Source organism: Dromiciops gliroides, chromosome 4 (assembly GCF_019393635.1).
Source record: "Dromiciops gliroides isolate mDroGli1 chromosome 4, mDroGli1.pri, whole genome shotgun sequence".
Taxonomy (NCBI): Eukaryota; Metazoa; Chordata; class Mammalia; order Microbiotheria; family Microbiotheriidae; genus Dromiciops; species Dromiciops gliroides.
This window is the reverse complement of record NC_057864.1, coordinates 390790829-390817995: the sequence shown is the minus strand read 5'-3', so window position 1 is coordinate 390817995 and position 27167 is coordinate 390790829. Positions and strand designations below refer to the sequence as shown.

Genomic DNA, 27167 nt, shown 5'->3' with positions numbered 1-27167 from the left:
TACAACAGAACATAGGTAATGCTAATATGTGGGTTTTTACATCAACATATGGCCCATGGGGATCTATATGGATGATTTAGTAGCCCCTATTTCTATTTGAGTTTGACATCACTGATGGCTTAGTGAATAGGGAGCTGGATATGGAATCAGGAAAACCTGAGTTCAAATCCGGCCTCAGACACCTACGATCTGTGTAACCCTTGGCAAGTCACTTAACCCACTGGAGAAGGAAATGGCAATCTACTCTAGTATCTTTGCCATGAACAGTATGGGGTCATGAAGAGTCAGACACGACTGAATGACGAACAATAACAACCACTGATCTAGACCTAAGTTAAAGTCCATCCCTGGACATTTTCTAGCTATGTGGTCCTGGGCAAGTCACTTAATTATTTTTTGCCTCAGTTTCCTCATCTGTAAAATGGGAGTGGTAATAATAGCACCCACCTCCCTGGGTATTTATATTTGTATTTATAAATATGCTTAGCCTGGTACATTGTGGATTCTATATATATATATATATATATATATATTTGTATATGTATGTGTATGTATATGTATATATGTGTATATTGTGAGAATATTATTAGAGAGCATGGGTTCCAGCATCCGGAAGTTATCGCACAATTCATGGACTGCCTTCTAGTCATGTCAATCAATGGACTTGAATGCTACCAGCCAATCAGCTTGGAGCTGTATGTGGGGACGGCCCCTCTTCCTGTCTGGCAGGGAGCTTCTGCTCAAGGAGACTTAGGATCTGTCTCTTTCTTAGGGAAAGAAGCTCGTGGTGGCAGAAGAAGCAGGCCAGGGTAGACAGGTTTCCTATCTCTCTGAACTTCACATGTTCTCTCTTTACTTTTTTTTTTGGTAAGGCAATTGGGGTTAAGTGACTTGCCCAGGGTCACATAGCTAGTAAGTGTCAAGTGTCTGAGGTCAGATTTGAACTGAGGTCTTTCTGACTCCAGGGCCAGTGCTCTATCCACTGTGCCACCTAGCCACCCTTCTCTCTTTACTCTTTAATAAACGCTTAATGCCCCAAAACTGGTGCTAAAGCTTCTAATTTAAGGCGACCACAGATTTAGTTTTACTCATCACTATATATACACAGACACACACACACACACTTATTCTCCCTTCCTTGTTTCTAGCAAAGCTGTTATAAGGAAGCAAAAAAAATTATTTGAGATTTTCTTTCTTTGTTGATCTGTTTGTTGTTAATGCCCACTGAAAAGTCATAAGAGGTAGAGAAAGAGGTGGGTAGTTGAAGGAGAAAAAGCCACAGACTTTGGGGATCAGCCAATTCAGAGCTGGCTCTACAGGAGAAGCTGGTCCTGCTAAAACCCAGAAATGCAGAGGTGTTTGATGACTAATGGCCCTTTAGATGATTCACTGGAAAGCTTAGTGATACCTCCAATCCAGATTTAGAAAAAGATCCCAAACAGCAGCCCCAGCTCAGGGCCAGAATGGGATTTAAGAGTTTTACATCAAATACTATTGCTTACAATGTTGTCTTATCCAGAAGAAATGAGACCATTAATGGCTTTTAAATGGTTAGACTGGCTATGTGAGAAATAGCTTTTAGTTCCTAGTAGGCCCAGTGTTCAGAGAGTTTGCTTCTTAAATGGCAAATGCACTCAAATAGAGTAAAAAACGATCTCATTCAAATGGTTGAATGAAAAAAAACTTTGAGGGGAAAAAATGAAAATGACACAGTGCTATGAAAAGGGTCCAAATGTCACTTAGAAGACAAAGCCCATTAAAATATTCCCAGTGTGATAATGCAAGTTCTTTATGTAACTGACCCACATAACAAGCCTGATTAAAAACAGCTCCCTGCCAGGTCCTATACTGCGGCATTGATGATGACCACATTCTTCTCCTTGGTATTCAAAACATCAAGTTCCTTGGCAAACCTTACAAAGAAATTTCACAGAGTGGGAAGAGAAGTTTGGGGGCAATACTCCTGAAAACAAGCTAAAATTCATCATTCATTTCCTCATTCTCTTCTCTACATCTCACCTTTGAGTCAAAAACCTTTCATAACATAAAGGCCTCACTATGTCTTAGGTTAGGCATGGACAGGAGCCCTTGTTCATTTACTTGGTTGCTCACTACCCTTTTCCTTAAATATAATAGTCTAGCAATTATCTTTCCCCGTCACCCTTATGAAATGGGGGGAAAATTGAAAATAAAAACACAGGAAACAAACTAAATACCCAATTCAATTATGTCTACAGCCCTTTACAACCTAGTCCTAACTTATCTTTCCAGTCTCATTGAACATTACTCCCACTTCTGCAATCTGAAGTCCAGCCAAAGCAGCCTTCTCTCTTGGTTCCTCTATTTCTCTTCTCTATTTCTTTTTTCTTTTTTTTTTTGTGGAGCAATGAGGGTTAAGTGACTTACCCAAGGTCACACAGCTAACAAGTGTCAAGTGTCTGTGGTTGGATTTGAACTCAGGTCCTCCTGACTCCAGGGCCAGTGCTCTATCCACTGCACTGCCTAGCTGTCCCTCTCCATTTCTTTTTACTGGCCAACCCCCCTGCCTGGAATTCTCTCCTTTCTCACCTATGCCTCCTAAAATCACTGCAATCTAGTTGCAGCTCAAGCAACACCTTTTACATATAAATCTCCCAAATACCAGTGCCCTCAATCCCTAAACTACCTTATAACTAAATGGGACAGCTGGGTGGCACGGTAGATAAAGCTCTAGCCCTGGAGTCAAGAGGACTTGAGTTCAAATCTCACTGTGTGACCTCGGGCAAGTCACTTAACCCCAATTGCCTTATAACATCTGGGTCCATCTCCAGTCATCCTTATTTATATCTTGGCACTGGACCCAGATGCATCTGGAGGAGAGAGTAAAGTTAGTGATCTTGCCCTCTCTCACTTAAATCCAATTCAGTGCAAGTCATGACATCACCTCCCAATGTTCAAGGACAAATAACAATACCACATTCAAATGTTTTATATTTATTTGTATTTATTCTTTTTATTTTTATTCTGTCTATAATTATACGTGTACTAGTTGTCTTCTCTGTTAGTGTATAATTTCCTTTAGAGCATGATTGTTTCGTTCATTGTATTTAGGTACCTAAGACCTAGCACAGTGCTCTGTAAACACAAGGTGTTTAATAAATGTTTGTTGTTCGCCTGAGAGAAAGCAGGGATACTAAGACAAAATGAAAAAGAAAGCCCTGTCCTCTTACATTCTACAAGCAAACTAACCATAAGTCATCATACAGTCCATTTTGGTAATTGATTATCCTACATGCTTTTTATCCTGAAAGGAATAGGCTATAGGACAGTGAGGGTCTAGAGTCTTCCACAAGAATCAGGTTCACAGTTTCTTAATCTGTAAAATAAGATGCCTGAACTAAATAGCCTCTAAGGTACCTTTCAGGTTCAAATCCATACTCCTATGAATTTGGGGCTGGGTTCCCTCTGTCCATTCCAAAAGTTCATGCTGAGTAAGGGAAATCATAGTCACTTGTCACCAAAGTGGTATTTCTTTTGGATGGTTAAGTTTCTCTTTCGTTATTATAAATTAATTGTTTTAAAAAACCTCCATTCCCTTTTCACATATTGTAGGGCTGAAGTAAGAAATCATCCAAAGTGGGGAGATTTTTGTTTTCAGTGACATTGTACGTTGTTTATTTCTGAGCGTTGCCCTTTGCCAAACTTTACTCCTCAGTAACAGGTTAATTTTTTTTTTTTTTTTAGTGAGGCAATTGGGGTTAAGTGACTTGCCCAGGGTCACACAGCTAGTAAGTGTTAAGTGTCTGAGGCTGGATTTGAACTCAGGTACTCCTGAATCCAGGGCCGGTGCTCTATCCACTGCGCCACCTAGCTGCCCCACAGGTTAATTTTTTAAAAATAGCTAAACACATTGAAGAAAAGTGTCTTCCCTTCATGAGAAAATTAATGTCTTGATGCTGTCTGTTTCTGAGTCTCAAAAGAGAATGGACTGGGAAGTCCCATTTCCTCTGAGCAAAACTCCAACTTTCATGGTACTGAATGAGGAGATGAGTCCAGAAGCTCAGAAAAGACTGCAGTTACATTTCTAAATCTCAATCAGTCACAAATGACCACCTTGCAAAGCAGCTGAGATTCTCCATACGTTATTTAAAATGAAAAAACAACAACTTTTAGAGCTAAGTAAGCAAAGACATACTGCACAATTACCAGGTAAACTCAGGAAATTATTCCTTCCACTTCCCTCCACTTAAATTGCACTCCCTACAAATCTAGAAGGCCTGCCTCTCACAACTAAGATTTTCTTTGCCTCTAATTTGGTATCTCCAGCGTTAACACCACCTGCTTTCTCAAAGCTGAGACAATGACATAATGGCTTTCAATTGTGTTTCAAGTGACTGAGTTTATGAAAAGCCCTTTTCTCCTTCTCCACCCACCCTATCAGTTTTCTATTTGATTGTGCTATAAATGGGAAATTGTAGGGGCTTCCCCCTGCAGCTGCCCCAGACACTGAAAATTACAAGGGTAAAAAGGACACACTTTCATTCAGTATAACATCTAACTTGAATCACTGTAGGTGGGCTGAGCATAGGTCTTCTCTGTCATTAGTCAGAAACATTTCTCAACAGGTTGTCAGATTTTTAACATTACTTGACATTTTTTATTTTTACTTTACACTAATTTCCAAAAACATTCCTCTTTCTTCATCTACCCAGAAAGTCATCCCTTGTAGCATGTAAGATTGATTGATTGATTCATTCCTTCATTCATTTTACTATATCATTAATACATTTCTGATTTGGAGGCCACAAAGTACAGTAGGGGGCTGTGGTTGTCCATTCTTATTTCTTTTTCATTTAATACACTGCCATTGTGATTGAGCACAAGATATCAAAAACAATGTGTCTATCTTTGGCTCTAAAGCAACCCACCATAGGGCACTCAGCCATTAAGGGATTGGTCAAAGTAGAGAATGTTTAAGTGTAAATACTTTCTAATGAGACCCTGAATTAGAGATAGGGGGAGGGTAGGCCAGGAGAGGGCAGCTAGGTGGCACAGTAGATAGGAAAATGGTCCTAGAATCAGGAAGATTCATTTTTCTTGAGTTCAAATCTGACCTCAGACACTTTTGTGTGACCCCAGGCAAGTCACTTAACAATTTACAAATGGTCATATGAGCTTAGAGATTGGTCACCAAAGGAACTACTTCTATTAAATTATATTAATATTCACTTTTTAGGAATGTTAAGTTTCGGGGCAGCTAGGTGGCACAGTAGATAAAAGCACCGGCCCTGGATTCAGGAGGACCTGAGTTCAAATCCGGCCTAGACACTTGACACTTATTAGCTGTGTGACCTTGGGCAAGTCACTTAACCCTCATTGCCCTGCAAAAAACCCCACAAAACCCAAAACAAAAAAACCCGAAAAAACAAAAACAAGGAATGTTAAATTTCTTCTTACTTACCAATTCCATAAGAATGAAATTTCTGATCCTCATTCATTTCAGCAAATATAGTGTGAGAGAGAAGGGGGCAATATTATTTTTCAACCAAGGGGACACTCATCTCGTGCCATTCCTTCACTGGCCACATGCTCCTTGGGAAGGTAACTCCCTTCCTGATCTGGTTACTAACTTCCATGAGTCTCACATAGCTTGTGTTCACACCTTTTATGTACTAGTCAGACTATTTTGTATGTCAGATCTCTCCCAATAGATTCCATGAGGGCAAGGAGAGAGAGAGAGAGAGAGAGAGAGAGAGAGAGAGAGAGAGAGAGAGAGAGTGTGTGTGTGTGTGTGTGTGTGTGTAACTAAATAGTGTATTTCCCCTAGTACTTAATACAGGTTCTGTAAATAGTAGCCACTTAAAAACTATTTACTGAGTGAATGACTTTAGTAAGTATGGTAGGCAATTTGGAGAGATTAGTGCTATGTAGTACTGAACCCTTCTGATGTTTTGACAGCTCTGTGAATGTCACTGATGAGGGTTCTCCCTCCTACAGTGCAGATCACAAACCAACATCCACCCTTTCTTATTCTATGCAATTCTTATTCATGTTTTCCCTAATTTTCTCTGCTGGAGTTCTACCCAGAATTCTGAGAGCCTTCTTCTAGGTCAAACATTCTTAATCTGGTACTCATGAATTTAAAAAATATTTCTTATGACTGTATTTCAACATAATTAATCTCTTTTAAATATTATAAATTTTATTTTATTCACTTAAAAACTTTATTTTGAGAAGACTATTGACTAATAGACAATGAACTGATACTCTTGACTAATAGTCCATAAACATTATTTAAGCATATACTATGTGCCAGGCATTGTACTAAGTGTTGGAGATAAAAATAAAAAAGAAAAGGCAATCCCTGCCCTCAAGGAACTGAAAATCTAATGGGAGAAGACAATAACAACAAAAAAGGAAAGAAATAGAGAAGGCACTTGGTACTGGCGTACAATGTAGTAGTCCAAAAAAAGTCCAAAAGAAGTGTGGCTGATGGAAATTGGAGAGATTACATAAATGGAGGGTGAACTATGGTTTGGGGAGGATTTTTTTTTTTTTTTTGCAGGGCAATGAGGGTTAAGTAACTTGTTAGTAAATTGGAGAGGATTTAAATTCATAAATATTTAAAATCTGGAGTAGCTAACTGGTGAAAAAGTCTCTACGGATTAAACCCTGGATAAGGGCTTGGACTTTTGATTTCATTGGTACAGGGAACTCCGAGGAAACTCCCCTTATATTATAATGCAGGTCACAACTGATCAGCAAGACATAGTCTTAGAGAGTTTTCTACAGTGATTTTAAGTTAAATGACTTGTCCAGGGTCAAAGTGACAGAGGCAAGACTACACTGAAACATAATCAATTTCATTTTATCGTGTTATTTGGTGTTCACCATGTTTAAAACTTATAGGCAGACAGACCCAAATTCAAATCTGGCCTCAGACACTTAGTAGCTATGTGACCCTAGGAAACACACTTAATCTTCTGGGAACCAGATACCCCTTTCAGGGTAAGCTCCATCCCTTCTAACCTCATCACCAAACTTTCATTGACACCACTTCCCTTGGCCTCCTCTCTTCTCTGCCTGGAGGATTGACTGGAAGGTGCAGTACTAAACTCCTCCCAAAGTGTTCGCCCTTCATAGAGGGCAGAAACTGGACTTGAAGCTCATTCTACCCAATTTGCATTTGCTGCCCAGCCTGGTTTCAACTCCACTGAACAAGACCTTGCCTGGGCTACCCGTTGGGGCTCTTTGTGTATTGTCTCCTTACATTGGATTGTAAACTCCTTGAGACCATCTTCCTTTTCCTCAGTTGCATCCCTGGTGCTTAGCACAGCATATAATAGTGCTTAATACTTACTGAATTGAATTGAATCTGTCTGCCTCAGTTTTCTCAATTATTATGTAGACAACAATAGCATCTACCTTCCTAGGTTTTTGTAAGGATCAAATGAGATAATATTTTGTAAAGCACTTAGCAGCTAGGTGGTAAAGTGGATAAAGTGCTGGGCTTGGAGTGAGGAGGACCTGAGTTTCAATCTAGCTTCAGACACTTAGTAGCTGTGCGACCCTGGGCAAGTCACTTTACCTTGTTTGCCTCAGTTTCCTCACCTGTAAAATGAGATGGAGAAGAAAATGGCAAACCACTCCTGTATCTTTGCCAAGAAAACCCCAAGTGGGGTCACGAAGAGTCAGATATGACTAAAAAGCAATACAACAGCAACAACGACAAAGTACTTAGTAGGCCTGGAATATAGTAGGTACTTAATAAATGTTTATTGAATTGAACCCTTGCCTCCATTTCTTCAACTATAAAAATAAAGATAATAATAGCACCAAACTTGCAGGATTGTTATGAGAATCAAATGAGATAATATTTTATAAAGCACTTGGTACAGTGCTGGCACATAGTAACCTTTTAATAAATGCTTATTTCCGTCTTTCTACAGGAGTACAAGGAAGGGACAGAACAGAAAGGGAGAAAGCCTTTCTATTCCTGCCAAGCATGGTGGTATGCTCTCATAGTCCTTGCCACTGGGAAGGCTGAGGGGTTTAGAGCTGCAGAAAGGCTAAAGTTGATAGATGTCCACATTAAATCTAACTTCAATATGGTGAGTAGCCATCATACTTTCAGGCTGGGTGAGACCCAGTCTCAAAAAATAAAAAGTCATTAAAGGTGAGTTTCTAGTTTAGTACAGGGAAAAGAACACTGCCTCTGGGGTCAAAGGACCTGGAATCAGATCCTATGTCTGATGCTTATTCTCTGCATAACATCAGGCAAGCCACCTTACTTCCATTACAATAAGGGCAGTTGGCCTGGGGAATCCTCATGTCTATGTCTATATTCCTCTGATTCTGTGACTTGGGATTCTGCAAGGGAATGGCACAGTTGAAGGAAGACCTATCATTCGGCATATGGTGAAAGGTTTTATTTAGGAATATTTTAAGGAAATTTCTCTACCCCTGGATAAAATGGGCACACATGTGAAATGTGTGCTATCCAAGACACAGTGAAGAATTAATTGCAAGGCCTGGTTGCCTTCAGTGAAATAAGATCCTCTAGCGTCATTCTCAGGCAGAAGTTTGGCAGAGTAGAGCTTGTCTAACATGCCAAATGATCATTCAGTTTTCTGATGCACTCGCAAAACCAATGTACAAGATAAAGATAAGTCACTGCTTTAAAATGGCACTTTCTAAAAAAATCAAAGCTTATATCGATGAGGTATACAAATAAGGTGACAGGAACCATTTTTCATTAGGAAAGAAAACCAGTCTGATTTAAACGAGTTTGGCTAGTCATTTAAATTGGCTGTGTAGACTTTGGTAAAGAGAAATGAAGAGCAAACCAAGGAAAAAAGAAAAATGACTTATGAAGATTAAATAAGACTCTGAGGAATAATTACTTTGTAAAACAGTAAAAATATTTCTTTTGAACACAACATATAAGATCATACCACTGTTGAAGAGATGGTAGGTGGACCCAATCGAATCTATAAGATAGTAATTTTTCCAGTTTGGGATATGACTTTTTTTTTTTTTTAATGAGGCAATTGGGGTTAAGTGAGTTGCCCAGGGTCACACAGCTAGTAAGTGTTAAGTGTCTGAGGCCGGATTTGAACTCAGGTAGTCCTGAATCCAGGGCCAGTGCTCTATCCACTGCGCCACCTAGCTGCCCCAGGATATGACTTTTAAAAAAATTTTATTTGGGATTTGGACTTGTGATTTCATCATTCCTTTCAATGAGCAAAGCCCCTTTTACCAATGAAGATGGGCAAGTTTTCTATAACTTACCAATCTTACAAAACAGATTAGGACAGTGAAAAGTAAAGGAAATTGTCCAGGGTCACAGAGCCAGCATCAGAGTTGAGACTTGAACTCACGTCTTATTGACCTTGAGGCTTGCCCTCAGATATGTAGCTAGCAAAACAGAAATACTAGAGGAGAACTTAAGGACATAAATAGCATAAAATGGGTTAGAAAATTAAATCAATGAGGGCAGATTTTAAAAGGAGGTAGGCATTGATTTAAAAGTTTTAAAAATATTTTTACATGTTTTATTTTTAATTTATGAAATAAAACAAGCATTTCTATAACGTAGTATAGTAAAAAAATGATTGAACATGAGACTACAAATCTATTGTACACAATTTGCTATTCCTTTCAAATATACAAAAAAGTTATCATGTAAATTTCTTTTTTCCCTCCCTCCCCCATGGCTACTATTAGATACAAATAAGCATTTATATGTAAACTCATTCTATACACACTTCTATTTATCAGTTTTCTCTGGATGCAAATAGCATATTCCTTCATATGTCCTTTGTAGTTAATTTGGGTATTTATAATAGTATTGCTCTTAGAAAAAAAAAAAGAACTTACAAGTGTGTAGATATAGATAGGTAGATATATCTATATTATATGTGTGTATTTATATGTGTGTGTACACATACACATATTCACATACATCTACATTTATGAAGGGGGAGATTGGGGGAGAGACAGAGAGAAAGTGAGAGCGAGAGAGAGAGCGAGAGAGAGAGTGAGAGAGAGAGTGAGAGAGAGAGTGAGAGAGAGAGTGAGAGAGAGCAGGGGGAGAGCAGGAGGAGAGCAGGGGGAGGATGACATGGAGATAGGGAGAGGGAGGAGAGAGTAGGAAAAGAAGGAAAAAAACTGCTCTTTATGTTAAAGGGGAAAAATGAGAAGGGCTCTCAATCACACCATTACACAGAAACAAGTATGACCATCAGAGAATGCTACATCTTGAGTGTTGCAATTGGAATCAGGAAGGACTGGGTCCAAATGCCACCTCATACATTAACTATGTGACTGCTCTAGTAGATTAACCTCTCTGTGTTTTAGTTCCTTCATCTTTAAAAGAAAAGAGATGGACTAGATGTCCACCAAGGTACCTTTCAGGTCTAAATCTCCTATCCTAGGATTCCCAATGTACCCAGGTGACAATGCTACTTTCCTTTCAGTCAAGCAAACACAGTTCTGGGGGGGTAAATCTTGATTCCTGTGGATCCCATTTTTCCCCAGGGAATTGATTAGAGGAGTTCAGAGGGGATAAAGGACATTTTCAAAGATGAAGACAGATGAAGCAAAAGCTGGCACTTTCCCAGTTACCACTGCATCACAAATATCTTGCCTTTGCATCTCTTTTTAACTCTCTCCTCCTGTCATTCTTAAATACCTGCTCTACTGCCATACTGCCATACTATATCCCTTCACTGGAGTGAATGCTTTAAAAAGAATATATATATATATATGTACACACACACATATATACATACATATGTGTGTGTATTCAAACAGTGTCAGTCAATGCATTATTCTGTGGCCAGAGCACAGTTTGAATGAGTTCTGAGTATTTGAATTTGAGTAACTACATTTATTTGTAGTAGAAGGAATGATGTGTTGATTATGTGTCCTGGCAGCTATTCAGATAAAACAAATTATGATTATTGTTAAACTGAAAATGCTATTAGCTAGCACATCTGGGTGGAAGATGGTAATGAGCATCTGGATCAAGAAACAAGACAAGAATATGTGGACTGTTCAGCACCAGAGTCATAAGCAGGGATCTGCAATGAGGGCAATAAAATGAGTGAAGTAGAAAAATCAGAACAAGGTAGTCACTGGGGAGAGGGAGGGAAGACAGGCACCTGTAACTCCAGTCTACCATCTGCTAACTTCCTGGTTTAACTAATTGTCCCTGGTTACTATGTGCTAAGCCGTGTTGTTTCTCTGCTGCTGAAAGATTGCAAGAGCTATTAGTGTCCTCTAAATGTCATCCTTGGAATAAACTCTAGGTACACTGGCCTAGTTATGGCTCTGGCACCACTTGAGATAATATTTCTTTAGTAAAAATGGATTGTCACAAATTCATTAGCTGCTTCTTTCCACCCAAAGTTTATCAACTTATTTTAGCAAAATTGGTATAAATGTAATAATTTTCCAGTTAACTCATTTTGTCTTTCAGCATGAAGAACTTTATTAGGTGGAGAGTTTTTTTAAACCACTTAGAAGTATAGAATGCCTTGAGAACCACAAGTGGGTTTTTCTTTATATAAGCTTGTAAAATTGTTGGCAGTTCCACAGGTATTTTTTCTTCAAACACAAATGACATCATTGCTGAAATTTCAAGAAGATTGGCCTCATTTACTCTACTTTTGGTAAGACATATTGTTTCTGTTGAACATCAATTGGCTTTTCTATTTCTACTGGAAGATTTATGTCATAACTATTTTTAGCCTGCAATGTCTGGTTCTATCACTTTTGGAATTCGACTAGCAGACAATCACCCTTTAGAATTTAGAATAGTGCATAAAATTTTCTAGTAGACAGAGTGCTCATTAGCAAGTAATCAATCCACTTGGAATTATACTTGACTAAAAGTCTAAAACACAGGAGAACTTTGGCAAATATTCACTGTCAGCAAAGATAATATGGTTGTACAGGATGAAAGCTAAGACTAAGACTTCTTAGTCATATGTTTATCACATCAATCTCTAAACATTTATTAAGTATCTACTATGTGCCAGGCATTGTAGTAAACCCTGGGATACAAAAAGAGGCAAAAGACAGTCCCTGCTCTTGAGGAGCTTATAATCTAATGGGGGAAGACAATGCGTGAACAAATACAAAGCAAGCTATATGCAGGATAAATAGCAGATAATTAACAGAGGGAAGGCACTGAAATTAAGCCCTGTTGGGGAAGGCTTCCTGTAGGAGGTTGAATTTTAGTTGAGACTTAAAGGAAGCCAGGAAAGTCATTAGTTGGATGATCGATTAGCACAGCCTCAAATTCAAATTGTTGTCAAACTCAAAAAAGTGACAAATTTTCTGGAGTAGGGATTTAACAAGTACTTAACCTTACCTAATCATACCCACAGTTCAATTATTCACATAAATCTATTCTTTTAGCTTGGAAAATAAACAAGAGAATACCCAAGAAGTGGCCCAAGTTGTTTCTCCTTGCCCTCCATGACTTGTGGGTCAACAATGAACTGAAGATGGCATATAATACAGGCAGTAGGGATTATAACAACCCCAACAGTCAGGAGACTTCAGGTCTACTTCTTCAAGAATGTTGACAAACTGCAGCCTTGACCTTTTTTGTCTCCTTGTGCTTTTTGGCATTTTGAGATCCTTTGATGAAGTGATTTAGGAATGCAAAATATTTTTGGAAGGACAGGCTTGTATTACTTGGAAGCATCACTGTCTACGATTATACCAGGTAATCAAAAGGGTTATGCTACACATAAGTTTGGTGTGGCCCTTGGCTGTCTCATAAGTGAGATAGGGCCAATACTAGCATTCATACAAAGCAAATCAGTATCTTACCTTTTTAGGTGGGGGAAGCAATCCAAATCATCCTCTATGATATGATTAGCTTTGGTCTTTGTTTACATTTATTTCATCTTTTAAAAGAATTCCCTTACCTTTACAATGCTTTTTAAATCTTGTACGTAGGTCCTCTCTGTCTCCAGGATCTCTTGGACTACTCTATCCACATAGAGAAGTTTAGGACTTGTCGTAACTTCTGCAACCAGGGAGAGAGCGCCATTTTTACTTGCTCCTTTTGCTTCAGTTGTCCTTAACACTCCCTGCCACTTTTCAGTGCTTTCTTCCATGTTCTGTTTCTCCTCTGGAGGATTCCTCCGCACTTCAGTGCTGGAGAATCTCCTCGTTGGCATCAGCTCCAGCTTTATAGCCCCTGTTTCCTTATCCTGGTTATTACACAAGCCCAAATGGCCATTGGAAGCTAAGGTTAACCTGCTGCCAAAGGAACAGTGGCTGTCCCTGGAAGAGGCAGAAGAAGATGTGGAGCTGAAACTCACAGGCCGGTCACTGTCTGAAAGTTCCATGGTCTTTGGTCCACGGTAGGAGAAATGCCTTTTCTCTTGGTGAAAATCTGCCTTTGGAACAGCAACCTCTGTCACAGCTGGAGAAGCCTTAAGAGGCAACTGGTCCTCATCTAAATGTAAACAAACAAAAAACAAATAATAAAACCATTAAGGAACACTGCAGAATCAAGTTTGTGCTAATCAGAGTCTTAGGAGATGACTTTGAAAACAAATTATACTCAAATTCCTTGCATCAGGGGGAGAAAACAACTGCAAATTTCATTAACAGAAGGAAGTACAAATTTTATCTGAGCTGGAAGTCTGAAGGCTTCCACCATAACTACAAACTCCCCTGTTTTGGACCCATCACCCACTTTGGCTTCTGGTTAATAATCTAAGATTCAGACTTGACATTCCTGGTACATATCATTCCATCTCCTGCTTCTGTGCCCTTGTAGATTCCCATTCTTGGAATGCTCTCTCTCCTGACCTTCTTGGAATCCTCATCTCTGATCAAGGAGATACTACCTCAAGTGCCATTTCCTACAGAACCCCAATTATTAGTGCCCTTTCTGCTTGAAATTACTTTGCACATATTTAATTTTTATTTGTGGACCATGCCCCTCCCCAGCGCTCCTATTGAACATGAGTTCCTTGAGGGCAGACACTATTTCATTTGTAATCTTTTTACCTCCAGGACCTACCATATAGTAGGTACTTTAAAAGTGCTTGTTGAGGGGGCGCCTAGGTGGCACAGTGGATAAAGCACCGGCCCTGGATTCAGGAGTACCTGAGTTCAAATCCGGCCTCAGACACTTGACACTTACTAGCTGTGTGACCCTGGGCAAGTCACTTAACCCCCATTGCCCCGCAAAAAAAAAAAAAAAAAAAAAGTGCTTGTTGAGTTTCACACTAAAGAGTTATACAGGCAATTATCTTGCTTTTATTGGGCAAGGAAAATGACAATACCTAAAGCCATGAAATCCACTATGGACATTCCAACCATGCTTAGATTTAATAATAGTTAAAGAAATCTGATTTTTTTTATCCCTTTTTTTTTTTTTTAAAGATTGATTCCCTTTCTTGCTCTATATGATTCTATGAGGGCTAAACGGTTCTCTACTTGGCAGAGTTAAAGCAAACACTTCAACTTACTCAAAGTACAGTAATTCATTCCTTCTTTCACTTATGTGACAAGAATTTAGTGTCTATCATATGGAAGTTATTATGCTAGGGAAGGGCTTTACAAAGATATGACAAAGTTCCTGCTCTCCACTTCTTCCATAAAACTTTCTCCACTTCCTTTCATTCAGTAACTACCTTGTTTTTCAGATTTCATGAGACATTTCTTTTGACAACCTTCTAGAGCAATTATCATATAATGTACCCTATAGTTAACTGTTTGTATTTTATTCTCCTACTAATTGTAAACTTTATGTGGACATGGGCTATGACATAAAAATCTTATATTTCCCCTCGCACAACATGCTACATAAAGTAGGCACTAATGTTTGTGAAGGAAGGTGTGAATGACATTTATAGCAGTTAACCTGCAAGACTCTGAAGCAACTACTTGTCAAAGAAGAAAATGGTACTGAACAAAATTTATTCCTGTGTTTTCTGTTGTATTCTAAATTCTTAGAAAATGAATATTCTTTGTATGAGAAATATATTTACTACTGAGTGACATGAATATTTAAGTGACCAAAACACTCTAGTGCCTACTCATGGCTCTTAAAAGACTTAAAAAAATTATTAAATTCACATGGTTAATGTGAATAGTTGAAATGAATAATTGGAATTTATAACTGAAATTGGAATAATTAAGAAGCTTTTAAAAAGGAACAAGATTGATAATGTTTAGAAGATAATATTTAGATACTCTTCTAAATATCAACATAAGTATACTTATGAACCAAAATGGCCATTCAACAAATTGAGGGTTTTGTGTGTGTGTGTGTGTGTGTGTGTGTGTGTGTGTGTGTGTGTGTCTGTCTGTCTTTTCCTTATTTCCATGGTCCTTTCCAGGTCTAAACCTTATAATCCTCTGGAGTTTAAGCTATCCACCAAAGATTGTTATGGTAAAATATCGTTCCTTTCTCATTACACAAAAACACTGTCTTTAGTATCACATTTATTTTTCTATTTAAAAGATCTTAATAAAGACAGGCCAGTTTAGAGAAAGTGAAAATTCTTGTAATAAAAATCATGATTTACATAAAAATGTGTTGTCATCTATTTCTTACTCCAATTTTCATCCATAGTTTTGGTGAGGCAAGAAAATTGTTTATATCCTCATTAAAAACTCATGGGTTTGGGGCAGGTAGGTGGGGCAGTGGATAGAGCACAGACCCTGGATTCAGGAGGACCTGAGTTCAAATCCAACCTCAGACACTTAACACTTATTAGCTGTGTGATCCTAGGCAAGTCACTTAACCCCAATTGCCTCACCAAAACAAAACAAAACAAAATAAAAAACCTCCTGGGTTTGGCTAGGAGTTCAAAGTTTAGGCAATTGAAGGGTATTTAACTAAGTAAAACAAGGACATATTTCTACTGACAACAGAAATAAAATTTCAACCATATCACAAAGAAAACCCCTTTTTAGGTGGTGCTTACATAGAGCTCAAACAATTTTTGCTTTATTAAGTCCCAGGATAGCCCATGTCTTTTTTTTTTTAACCAGCATGAAGTTTTATCTCTTGTTGTGAAAATAGTAATGGCCAGTAATGTTCACACCATAAGCATTGCTGAATTTATCAACATAAAGTGAAGAAGACAAATGATACTTGATTTGAGAGGAAGGAATAATAAATACTTGGAAGATGATACAATATTTTACCAATAACTATAGCCACATGGTATGTCTGCAACGCTTTTTTAAAAAGCTTTTGCAATCTTCTTTCTGCTTGCTTTGTAACAAGTTTATGGTCTATAAAATATGGATTAGTTATCATAGTTAAATGCACTTGCCTTTAAAAGCCTGCTATGACATGATTATGGCATAAATTCCAAAACACAGCAGTGCATTTGAATGCACTTGTAGGAAAATAAATTTTCTTAAAGTCTAGGTCATTTTTTTTAAATGGGAGTTATGGGTAGTCCAAAATGGAGAAAAAAATGAAGTAAGTTTGTCATCCCATATGCCCTCACCATTACTACCAGCTGACCCTACTCTAGGATTTAGGTTCTATCACAGGAAGGAAAGTGGGGTTCAAAGTGGTCTCAAGATGTTTAGACTAAAGCTAGGTGCTCTCAATGTGATAGATTCCAGTGAGATGGCTGTGGTTTGGAAAAAAGATTGGTTTGAGGTATACTTTGGTGCAGGCTAGGATGTATGATTTGATTTAGCTAGGTCTGTAAAAGATATTCCTTGATAAACTTCATAAAGTCTTAGGCTGGTACAAATCTTCTAGCTAAACTAAGTTCTCATCAATTTATCCCTGAAGGGTCCTCAAAGGTCAAGAAGTCCAATCCCTTTATTTTACAGATTAAGTGTCACCTCTGTGTGTGGAGGAGATATTATTAGGACCATTAAGGGAAGGCAACAAACATTTACTAAGTACCTATTATCCGTCAGACACTGTACTAAGCACTTTACAAATATTACCTCATTTGATCCTCACAATAACCCTGGGCAGTACTCCTATTTCACAGTTGAAGAAACTAGGGCAAAAAAAGAGATTCAATGACTTGCCAAGGGTTACCTATCTACTAAAGGTCTGAGGCTACATTTGAACTCAGATCTTCTTGACTCCAGGTTCAGTACTCTATCCACTGTACCACCTAGGCTCTAGTAGGAGCAACAAGGCTTTCCTAAGAATCAATGACATTCTTCTAAGGGCAGAAATAAAATTGAGATATGAAATCCAAGACAATGTAGCACTGAAGCCCACCACCAACTGAAAAATAATCAAGTAGGTTCTTCTGAAGATACTCCCCCAAGTCCTAAAATATCAGGGCCACTAAGACTATAGCATCCTTTCTTCTTAACCATGAGGTCATATTCCAAAATTGAATTCTTTCAGATACATGGAATCCTTATAACTTTTCAAAGTATTATGAACCATGCTAAATACTGCTCAGCCAAGTTGCTTGTGTTCCAAGGGAAACTGCTTAAATCTGGCCCTAAAAAATGGTGAGAACAACAAACAGTAAATTAAACCTATAAATGCTAATGAGGGATAGCATTTTTTAATATTGGTTCAGCACAAAGAAGATGATGATTACATGTTTTCACATATAGGGGAATGTGCCTCAATGAAAAATGTCTAAGTCTTACCATCTTATCTAGTCTAAAGCTGTTTGCCACCGTACTAACATTCTCACCTAAGGACCTTCTGCTACATTATAAAACCAGTATATTATATTAAGGGTAGAAGTCGCTGAAAGGCTTTGCTCAGCTCAAATGCCAGAAGTGACCTGAAGATTTGGCGCATCTCAAAGTTGTTTTTCCAATATAATAAATTGGGATGAACTTGCATAGGTATATGTTTGTGCTATTAAGGGCTGGTTATCTGAACCACTGGTTTTCTAGAGTTATTTTTAAGTCATATTCTCAGACAGATAATTACAGAGGAAGAAAATTCTCCTCTTCCTGGGTGAAAGGAGTTTGTTTTGAGGGAAAGTAGATGGCTATGTTGTCCTATGGGTGATTCAGTCTACCCCAACACTCTGAGGCTGAGAGCATAGGTTGAATTCTAGGTTTCTCCTACAGTCTACCTCACCTACTCTACTTTGGGAACTTCCTGACTTACATCACAGGAAACAAACAGGGACAACTTCATAAGGGACCCTGTCAGCCTGCAATTGTATTTGTGGTGGGGGAAGAACACAGAAAGGGCTATGTGTCTTTTTGGGGGGCTCTTATGATGAGAAGGAAGTCCGATGAAAAGGAAGTCAGAGCTGTGTACAATAACAACAAGAATGTAAGCGGAAAGAACAATTAACACAGAATCTTTGATAATGAATGGTACAAAATTACCCCCCAAAAGCTCAATCCCAAAGAACCTGAGAAGACACCTGCACTCCCATCCCCACTCCTTTGTAAAGGTGGGAGTTCCACAAATGTAGAATATTGCATGCAGAGTCAAATTCGGGGTGAACTTCTGAGTTTTGCTGATTTTTTCTCTTCTTTTTCTATAAAATATTCTGTTATAAGGGATCATTATCTATGAAAGGGATGTATACAGGGGAAATTTAGGTGATGTAAAATAATAATTTATTTATTACAATAGAAATTTATTTAAAAAACACATTGGACTAGTAATTGAAAAATGTGAGATCAATTCCCTCCTCCAGCTAGTACAAATTAGATGCATGATCCTAGGCAAGTTGCTTTAAATTTAAAGTAACTAAGTCCCTAAAAGAAAAGTGAGGAAATTGAGCTAAAGCTCTTCTGTCATGTCTATCTCTAAAATTTTATAGTTGTGTAAGGTTGTTTTTTTTTTTAATGATTCGGTTCAATTCAACAGACATGTATTAAACACTATGCTAGGTGCTGGAGATAAAGGAAAAGAAAAGAAAAGGGGCAGCTAGGTGACGCAGTGGATAAAGCACCGGCCCCTGGATTCAGGAGGACCCGAGTTCAAATCCAGCCTCAGACACTCGACACTTACTAGCTGTATGACCCTGGGCAAGTCACTTAACCCACATTGCTCCGCCCCCCCCCCCAAAAAAAAAGAAAAAAGAAAAGAAAAAGGAAAGGAGAAAGGAGGAGTGTACAAATGCAAGATCTATGGTAGCAGAGGCTGAGTTGATAGACTGTGGCCACTGGTTGTATGTGGGTGATGAGGGAAAGGAAATAATTTAAGATGGATTTAAAGTTTGGAGCTTGGGTGACTGAAATAGAGAAGTAGGGCAGGGGATGGGGAAAAATTTGGGGGGTAAAGATGAGGTTGGTTTCAGACACATCAGGTTTAGCAGACCATCTATGTCCTGATGTTTTCCTTGCTTATTGAAAATGATGTATTGGAGCTCTGGGGAGATATTAGGACTAGAGTAGAGATCTGGTTGTCATCTGCATAGAAATATTTGACGCCATGGGAGTAGATGAGGTGGCCAAGAAAGTGTAGGAAGTGGGACAAGAAAAGGAGACTAGAAGCTTGGGAGATGCCAACTTAGTAGGCAGGAGAAACAAGAGGAACTAGCCAAAGAAACTGGAGACATCAGAGAAGATCTAGGAGAGAACACCAGGGGAGGCAGGGATACCTAGAATGCTATTTGACAGAATTTTAAGTTAAAATGCTGTTCTAATGTGATGAATGTCTTCTGTGCTGTCTCTTGTAGAAATAAAAAAATATTAATCTACATGAAGTTGTGCTTATTCTAAGGTGTATTATATTTTAAGACACGTTTAAGATTTCTTTTATTCCTAAAAATGCAGTTTATTTGCATTTTCTTTCACAATACCAATTCTTCTCTGTGCAAAGAGATTGAGCCCACCTTCCCTGAGTTTGCATGAAGGTCCCCACTCTGACAGGGGTACTCTTTTCTGAGCCCTATTCATTGTTATTCTCATTGTGGGATACTGAACTCTTACCACAGGAAGAGGAACCAACAGAGAGAGTGGGATGAACTCCATCTTATTGTTTGTCATACATAACATTCCATTGCCATCTCTGTACCTTGTTACAGGTTGTGTCTCATGCACCTTCTACTCATCTCTTCCTCTAAGAAACTCCAGTTTTGTTCAAGGATCAGCTTAAATTTCACCTCCTCCAGGAGGCCTCTCCTGATCCCCCTGATTCCTACTCCTTCTGCTAGTGTCTGCCCCTAAGAATTACTTTGTTTTCTTTCTCTAGGGATAAGATAGGAACTGGCCCAATGATTTCAATGGTATAGGAAACTCCCTCTATCACTATAGGTCTGAACTTTCTCTGAAACTTTGTCATAGAGAGTTGTCTGGGCACTGAGAAGTTTATTAACCTGCCTAAGGTCACAGAGCCAGTGTGTGTGAGAGGTAGGACGTGAGCCCATATCTTCTTGGCAGAAGCCAAGAAATTCCATCACTCTGCCTCTCTCTGCATGTATTTTGTGTAAATTCATATGTATACATGTTATCCCCCATGCTAGAATTTAAGGTCCTTGTGGACAAGGGCCGTTTCATTTTTTCCTTTGTATCCTTAGAACATTGCACAGAGCCTAGCACATGAGTAGTTACTTTAAAAATGCTTGTCAACCCGTATCAGATCATTTACTGCCTCAAGGAGGGGGCAGAGAGGGAAGGAGGGATAAAAATTGGAACTCTAAACTATAAATAAAAATGTTTATTACTTTAAAAAATGCTTGTTCATTGACAGTTGAACACTACATTTCTGATGACGCTTCCATTTTGCTATTAATATCCCAGGAAAAGAAAAGGAAAAGAGTACAACGTGCAAATGAAAGTTTCTTGTGAGACCTAGGAAAAGATCTGATAATAAAGCAACTGCCTTTAGCACAGCAAAGTGACAAATCATATAAAGATATTCAAATCATGAAAAACATTCATGCAGTCATGCATTCATTCAACAACCATTAAGCACCTACTATATACAAAGGATTTCCCTGAAGTGCTAAAGGCACCAATAGTTTGCAAAGCATAAAGATGCTGCTGCTACTCTGAAGGTACACTCCAACCCTAGACACAACAGACTAATGAAAAATACTATTAGGGGTGGTAAGAACACAATAAGTGAAAGTCACAAAACAATATGGACTTCCAGGCCTTGGTTCATTGAAATAATAACATGATTACTGTACTAATAAGAGGGCTGGGCCAATAATTTCATATATTTCTTTCTTTTTTTTTTTTTTGGCGGGGCAATGGGGGTTAAGTGACTTGCCCAGGGTCACACAGCTAATAACTGTCAAGTGTCTGAGGCCGGATTTGAACTCAGGTACTCCTGAATCCAGGGCCGGTGCTTATCCACTGCGCCACCTAGCCGCCCCCAATTTCATATATTTCTAAGCTCCTAATATGCCAACCTGGAAGATTTTACTCTGTGAGAAGGTTGGAAGAAGGTTCAAAGCCTAGTTCTGCCACTTACTAAGTGTTCTCATTCAAGTTACAACTTATTCAAGCCTTGATTTTCACATCTGTAAAATGGTCATAATAATTCATGCTTCCCTCACAGGGTTGTTCTAAAGATCAAGTTAGATACTACACGTGTAAGCAATTTGAATATTAGAAAGCACCATACAAATGGGAAGTATTATTATGACTTCATAGTATCATGCCCTTCTTCTGCCTTCTCAGTCTCTATTAGAATCCAGCATTCAAAACTCTTGCTTCCATAGTGACATCAGTCAAGCTACTTCTATAAATAAATAGAAAGAAGTAAATTGCAATGGACATGAAGAAGGCTGGACACAATTTAAAAGGAAAGCTAACAAGGAAGTGCTCAGAAGTGTCCACTATTCCACTCCAAAGGAGTGTCAAAGGAGGAGCCCAAAACCTATCTGTAGATAGAGAATAGGCTGATTCGGTCACATTGGTTAGAAGAAAGTTTTTTAAAAAACAACAAATCCATGCCTATGCTATGAGAAGGGAATCAAAAAGCACTTAGAGCTCATCGTATCTTAATTCATAGGAACACAGATCTAGAGTTTGAAGGGATGTCAGAGCTCATCTAGTTTAAAGTCTGATTTTATAGAAGATAAAACTATCTGGAACTCATCCATGTCACTTATGCAATGAGGGGACTCTGTTGGACAACCTTCTCTTCCAATTTTTAACTTCTTTGTGTGAATAATTTAGCAACAACCCCCCCCCCCCCCCCATGAATTCTGCATCTGTATTTACCACCAGTGTCCCGTGCTACGGTATAAATAGCAAATTCATCATCCTTGGAATGTCCTCCATCATTACCTCCACCTCTTTCTGTGCTGCTTCATCCTATAGGAAAGCTTTCCTGGTCTGTCTACTTGTCAATACTCCCCACCTTCCAGGGTTTTAACTAGGGTAGGAAGAAAGGTGCCAAAGAGAGAAGACTGCAATTTACAGGGTGCTGAAAGCCATTTCATTTCTTTAGCAGTGAATAAACAACTGAGCTTGTAAGAAAAAGTGAGCACAATGGGAAGCTGATAGCTGTTGCTCTCCATTACTCCCAGCAATCCTGCATTCTTGCCCTTGTTGCAGACTTCAGGGGGTTTCTCTCTATACTCCTTCCATCATCTGAAGGCATGCTTCTTGAACTACTTGCCCTAGGCAAAATAAAATTAAAATAAAAATACTAGTCATGTCTCTGCTCCTTCCTCAAATTATATTGAATTTATCCATCAACAATAAGCATTTATTAAGTGCCTTTTATGTTCCAGGCACTATGTTGGGCCCTGGGGATGAAATAACCTCTGTGCATGGTGTTTATACTCTATGCCCTTGTTTTGCATCTCCCTCCATCACCAATATAATATAAGCTCCCAAAAGACACAGGTTATTTTTCATTTGGTCTTTGTACTCCCAACTCCTGGTGCAGTGCATTGTATATAGTAAGCGCTCAATAAATAATGTCTGAATAGAATTAATTTTCAATTCTTGCTAATTCTTGGTCTTGAAGATAAAAAGTCATCTCTCGGCCAAAGACATCAAGATGAATTTTAAATTCGGACTGAATAACAAGAAATCAAAATGCATCCAGAGTTTGGCTCAGTTCCTGGCATATAGTAAGTTAATAGATACTATAGAATATTTTACCTTATCTATCTGTCTGTCTCTCATCTCTCTCATCTCTCTATTGTTTGACCCTGAGCAATCAGCACAGTACCTTGCTAATGATGGGAAAATTCAAGTTGGTCTTTAGGCTGACATCTACATAACCGTGGTATAAAATAGGTAAAGTTACAATCTTCAGCTGGACTAACCAAGTTGCCCAGCAACTTCCAATACAACAAAGTTAAAACCACACTTCTAATTTTCTGGAAATATATTTTTAAAAAAGGAATCTACGTTTAAATGTATTTTTTAAAAATCTGAACATATTTTAAAAATATCAGGGTATAAACAATTCTGAATATTGGAACTGGATGATATTAATACTTTAAGAACACAACTGATGAAGTAAATGATACTAAATCAAACTTACGGACCGAGTCCTAACTCTAGTCTTACCAGACACGCCTGCCCCAGCTTTCCGACTCGGGCGCATCATAACAAGTGTCCCTAACCAGCCAAAGTTCTCTTCTGCGCACCGCCTGTTAGAAGGTCCCCCTGATTTTAAAGTCAAGTCCCACAGCGGACGCATTTGGCAAGGGCTAAAAATCCCTAGCCTGAACCTCGCGCTAATTCCAAAGCGAGGCTAAAATTCCAAACCCCATTTAAGAAACTGCGGTCCAGCAGGCAGTTCACAAAGAAAGCCAGCGGAGACATTTAGCCTCCGTTTAATGAGACTTCCTTAACAGCGCTGATTCACCCCCGAAGCAACCACAGCTAAGTCTAGATACTTCAGTTGAACTCTGGGTAACAAGGAAAGTCAAACAAGAGACTTCAGCCCAGAAGCAAAGAGAATCCACCTCCTAGAGACTAATTCCATTCTTTGAATAGCTCTTTCTACAACGCCGCGTTTAAGGCAGAATCCTTCTTTGTTCCCTGGGGGGCGGGTGGGGGGACCTCATCTATATCCCAACCCATTCCGCCGCCACCCACCCCCCTGCACTGTGCAGAAGAAGAACCCCCTCCGCGACAGTCTCTCACCACTGTGGAATGTCTCCCAGTCCCAGCTCGCTCCCTGCAGAGGGAAAGCACCAAGTCCCTTTCAGTATCTCCAGTGTGCTCTGCACCAGTTACCACTTACCTGTATCCCATTGAAGTCAAGCACACCCCCTTGCCTTCAGCTGATACAGATTACCTCACTGAGGGCTCGCTCAGCTCAGGTAAAATGAGAAGCCTTTACTAGTCCATGCAGCTCCTTCACTGGAAATATTGCATGAGTCAGCTTTTATCTATCAAAACCTAAAACACAAAGGCTTCGCAGAAACCTGATTTGCAACTTTCTCCCTGCCTCCCCCCCCCCGCCCCCCGTCAACAGCACCCCCTCCACCCACAGTGTGCAGACCACAGCCTCCAGCATCACTAAGAGCCTTAAGTGAAACATGACATCATTCAATTCAGAAACAGGACAATAGACACCACTGTGGGTAACTTGAAAATGCTTCACTGAACAACACCCTGCAAATTCTATTCTTTTGTGCAGTAAGAACATCAAATACAACCCACACTTGCCTAGCATTCCTAATGTTTTACCTTCCTGGCTCAGCAACATCATTCTCATTAAAAGCATTGAGCAAATAAAGCAAAATTCATGTGGAGTTCCGAAATTTTTTTCGGAGCAGGAGAATCTTCTCAGGGGCTACGGCTAATTTATTTAAAATAAAATGAGCACATGAACCACATGTTTCCGTTTAAAAGAATCTCTGGAGATTTCTACACACACATATGCATATATATATATATATACACACACACACATGCATGCATATATTCCATACAGAATATGTATTAAATATTCATCAATTTCTATAAGTAAAACATTTCCTTCATTTTTTTTTCAAGGTGTAAAATTAAACTAATTGGACTCAGAAAAATATTTTCAACTCTTGTCTACAAGGGATTTCAATTAATTCTTATTTTTGCAGTCATTTACACAGAGCCCCCCCCCCCTCCTCCCAATATTTCAGCAAGGCCAGTGTACACTCACTTCTGATGACTCTGTAGTAGCAGTGGCCAAATGTTTGACCAGTGCCTCTGATACTTACTGGACAAATTACTTTCCTTCTCTGATTTTCTACTTCCACCGTTAATGTTACTACTTCTCTTTAACAACCATATCCATATTTATAGCTAACTCTACATGCACAAAATATTCTGAGTTCTTTCAATTAAATGGACTTCGGAAGTCCAAAAGTGTATCATTTTGATCCCACCATCCCACAGAAATCAATTAATGTGAAAAATAATTGGTACAGATTTTCTGTAAACATCTAAGATTGCATATCTGTTTAAAATTAATACTTAGATGGTCCTACTGAAACAATAGTTAATATATCACAGTCGGCAATATGTAAATCATGTTTATTAAAGTATACTGATTAAAGTGTTTATAAGCTAGCAATATAATTTGACAAACTACTGCATTCCCCATCAATCCCCAAATAATGTTATACATTACTAGGTTACCAGATAGGCCATTTTGATGAAAACTGACCTGACAATTAAGGCAAACATGTAGCATGAATAATTACTGGCCCACCCTTCTGTAATGTTAACAGTTAGACTGAAATCACTACCCCATCCTGGCATTTTGTAGATTATCTTTGGGACAGCTAAATGGCACAGTAGATAGAGTGTCAACTCTGGAGTCAGGAGGGACCTGAGTTCGAATCCAGCTTCAGACTCTAGCTGTGTGACCCTGGACAAGTCACTTAACCCTGTTTCCTCAGTTTCCTCATGTCAAATGAGCTGGAGAAGGAAATGGCAAAACACTCCAGTATCTCTGCCAAGGAAACCCCAAATGGGGGGGTCACAAAGAATTGGACATGTATGAAAAATGATTTAACAACAACGATTGTCTTTATGTGAGTGACATAATAGCAGGCATCATTTATATGGGATTTAAGGTTTGCAAAGCACTTTACATATATTATCTCATTTGACCCTTATAACAACCCTGTGGGGTAGGACCTATTATTATCCCTAGTTTACAGATGAGAAAACTGTGCCTCAATGAGGTTCAGTAATTTGCCCAGCATCACTGTTAGTGTCTGAGGTGGAACTCAAACCCACTTTTTGCTGACTCCAAGTCCAGATTCATATGGACCTGTAATAAAGAAGATGATGCTTGTTTGAATGTGAGGCCAGGAGTACCAAAAGGCTTAGGTCTGACTTCTCTTTGATTCCCCTTGTTACCGTATGACCCTCTCTGACTTTGCTCAGACTAGTCCACAATTAACCCTACCCAATTTTCTCCTCTCCCTCTCTTTTCTTGTTTAAATCCTACATAAAAAAGTCCATGTTCTTTCATGAAACTTTCTCCAACTACTCCAACCTACGCCATTCCCTTCCTGCTCTGAACTCCTAATTATATTTATGGTCTATGCCACACAGTTTAACATGTAATTATTGTCTAATTGTTTCACATGGATAAGCTTTCTTCCCCAAACTCCAGAAGCCTTTTGGGAGGGCAGAAAGAACACCTTTGGACTTAAACTTGGGAGACTTGGGTTGAAACTCCTATCTCTCTGAAAATATGACTACCAGCAAGTCATTTAACATTCCAGTAACCTAACCTCAGTTTTCTCATCAAAAAATGGATTTATAATAGTTGTAACAACCACCTTACAGCATTGTTGCTAGGGAAGCACAGTGTAAACCTTTAAAGCACTACATAGATGTTAATTTATAATTAAAATTATAATTGAAAGCACTGTGTAACTGTTCATTTAAAGCATTATATAAATTTTAATTATTATTGCCATTATTTTTATTGTAAACTCCTTGATGGCAAAGAACACAGTGTCTAGCACAATGCTTGGCACAGAATAAGCACAAAATGCTGGTTATGTAGCATAGTATTATAAAGGCCTCTCTAATAATTCAATATGATCTCTTAGCCCTGGTATATGTAACTCTAGACCTTAAGGACACATTGTCAAGGTCTCATGAGAACATGAGGCTCAGGTACAAGGAGGGACTATGAAACTGATTTGAATCCCATTAATCTGACTTGGAACTTCTGTTTCCATGGTGAAGGCAAGTATCTAAATGGGGAAGGAGTTGGGAGGTCTGACCATGAAGCTCTGGCCTAGTCTTGCCTACCTGCTTATTTTAGTGATCTAAGGAAAACTCTGAAAGTGAAAGGAAGT

At 38.8% G+C, this 27167-nt stretch overlaps 1 protein-coding gene across 2 annotated transcripts in view; it reads right to left on the bottom strand.

Annotated features, from left to right (window-relative positions):
* The window catches only part of PLEKHG1 (pleckstrin homology and RhoGEF domain containing G1), a 287649-nt gene that overhangs the window by 97171 nt on the left and 163311 nt on the right, over positions 1–27167 (bottom strand). For both annotated transcript variants that reach the window (XM_044003412.1, XM_044003411.1), the window contains one exon: positions 12924–13459. In XM_044003412.1, the coding sequence (XP_043859347.1) occupies positions 12924–13349 (426 nt within the window). In that variant the 5' untranslated portion in view covers positions 13350–13459. The remainder of the gene's footprint in view (positions 1–12923; positions 13460–27167) is intronic.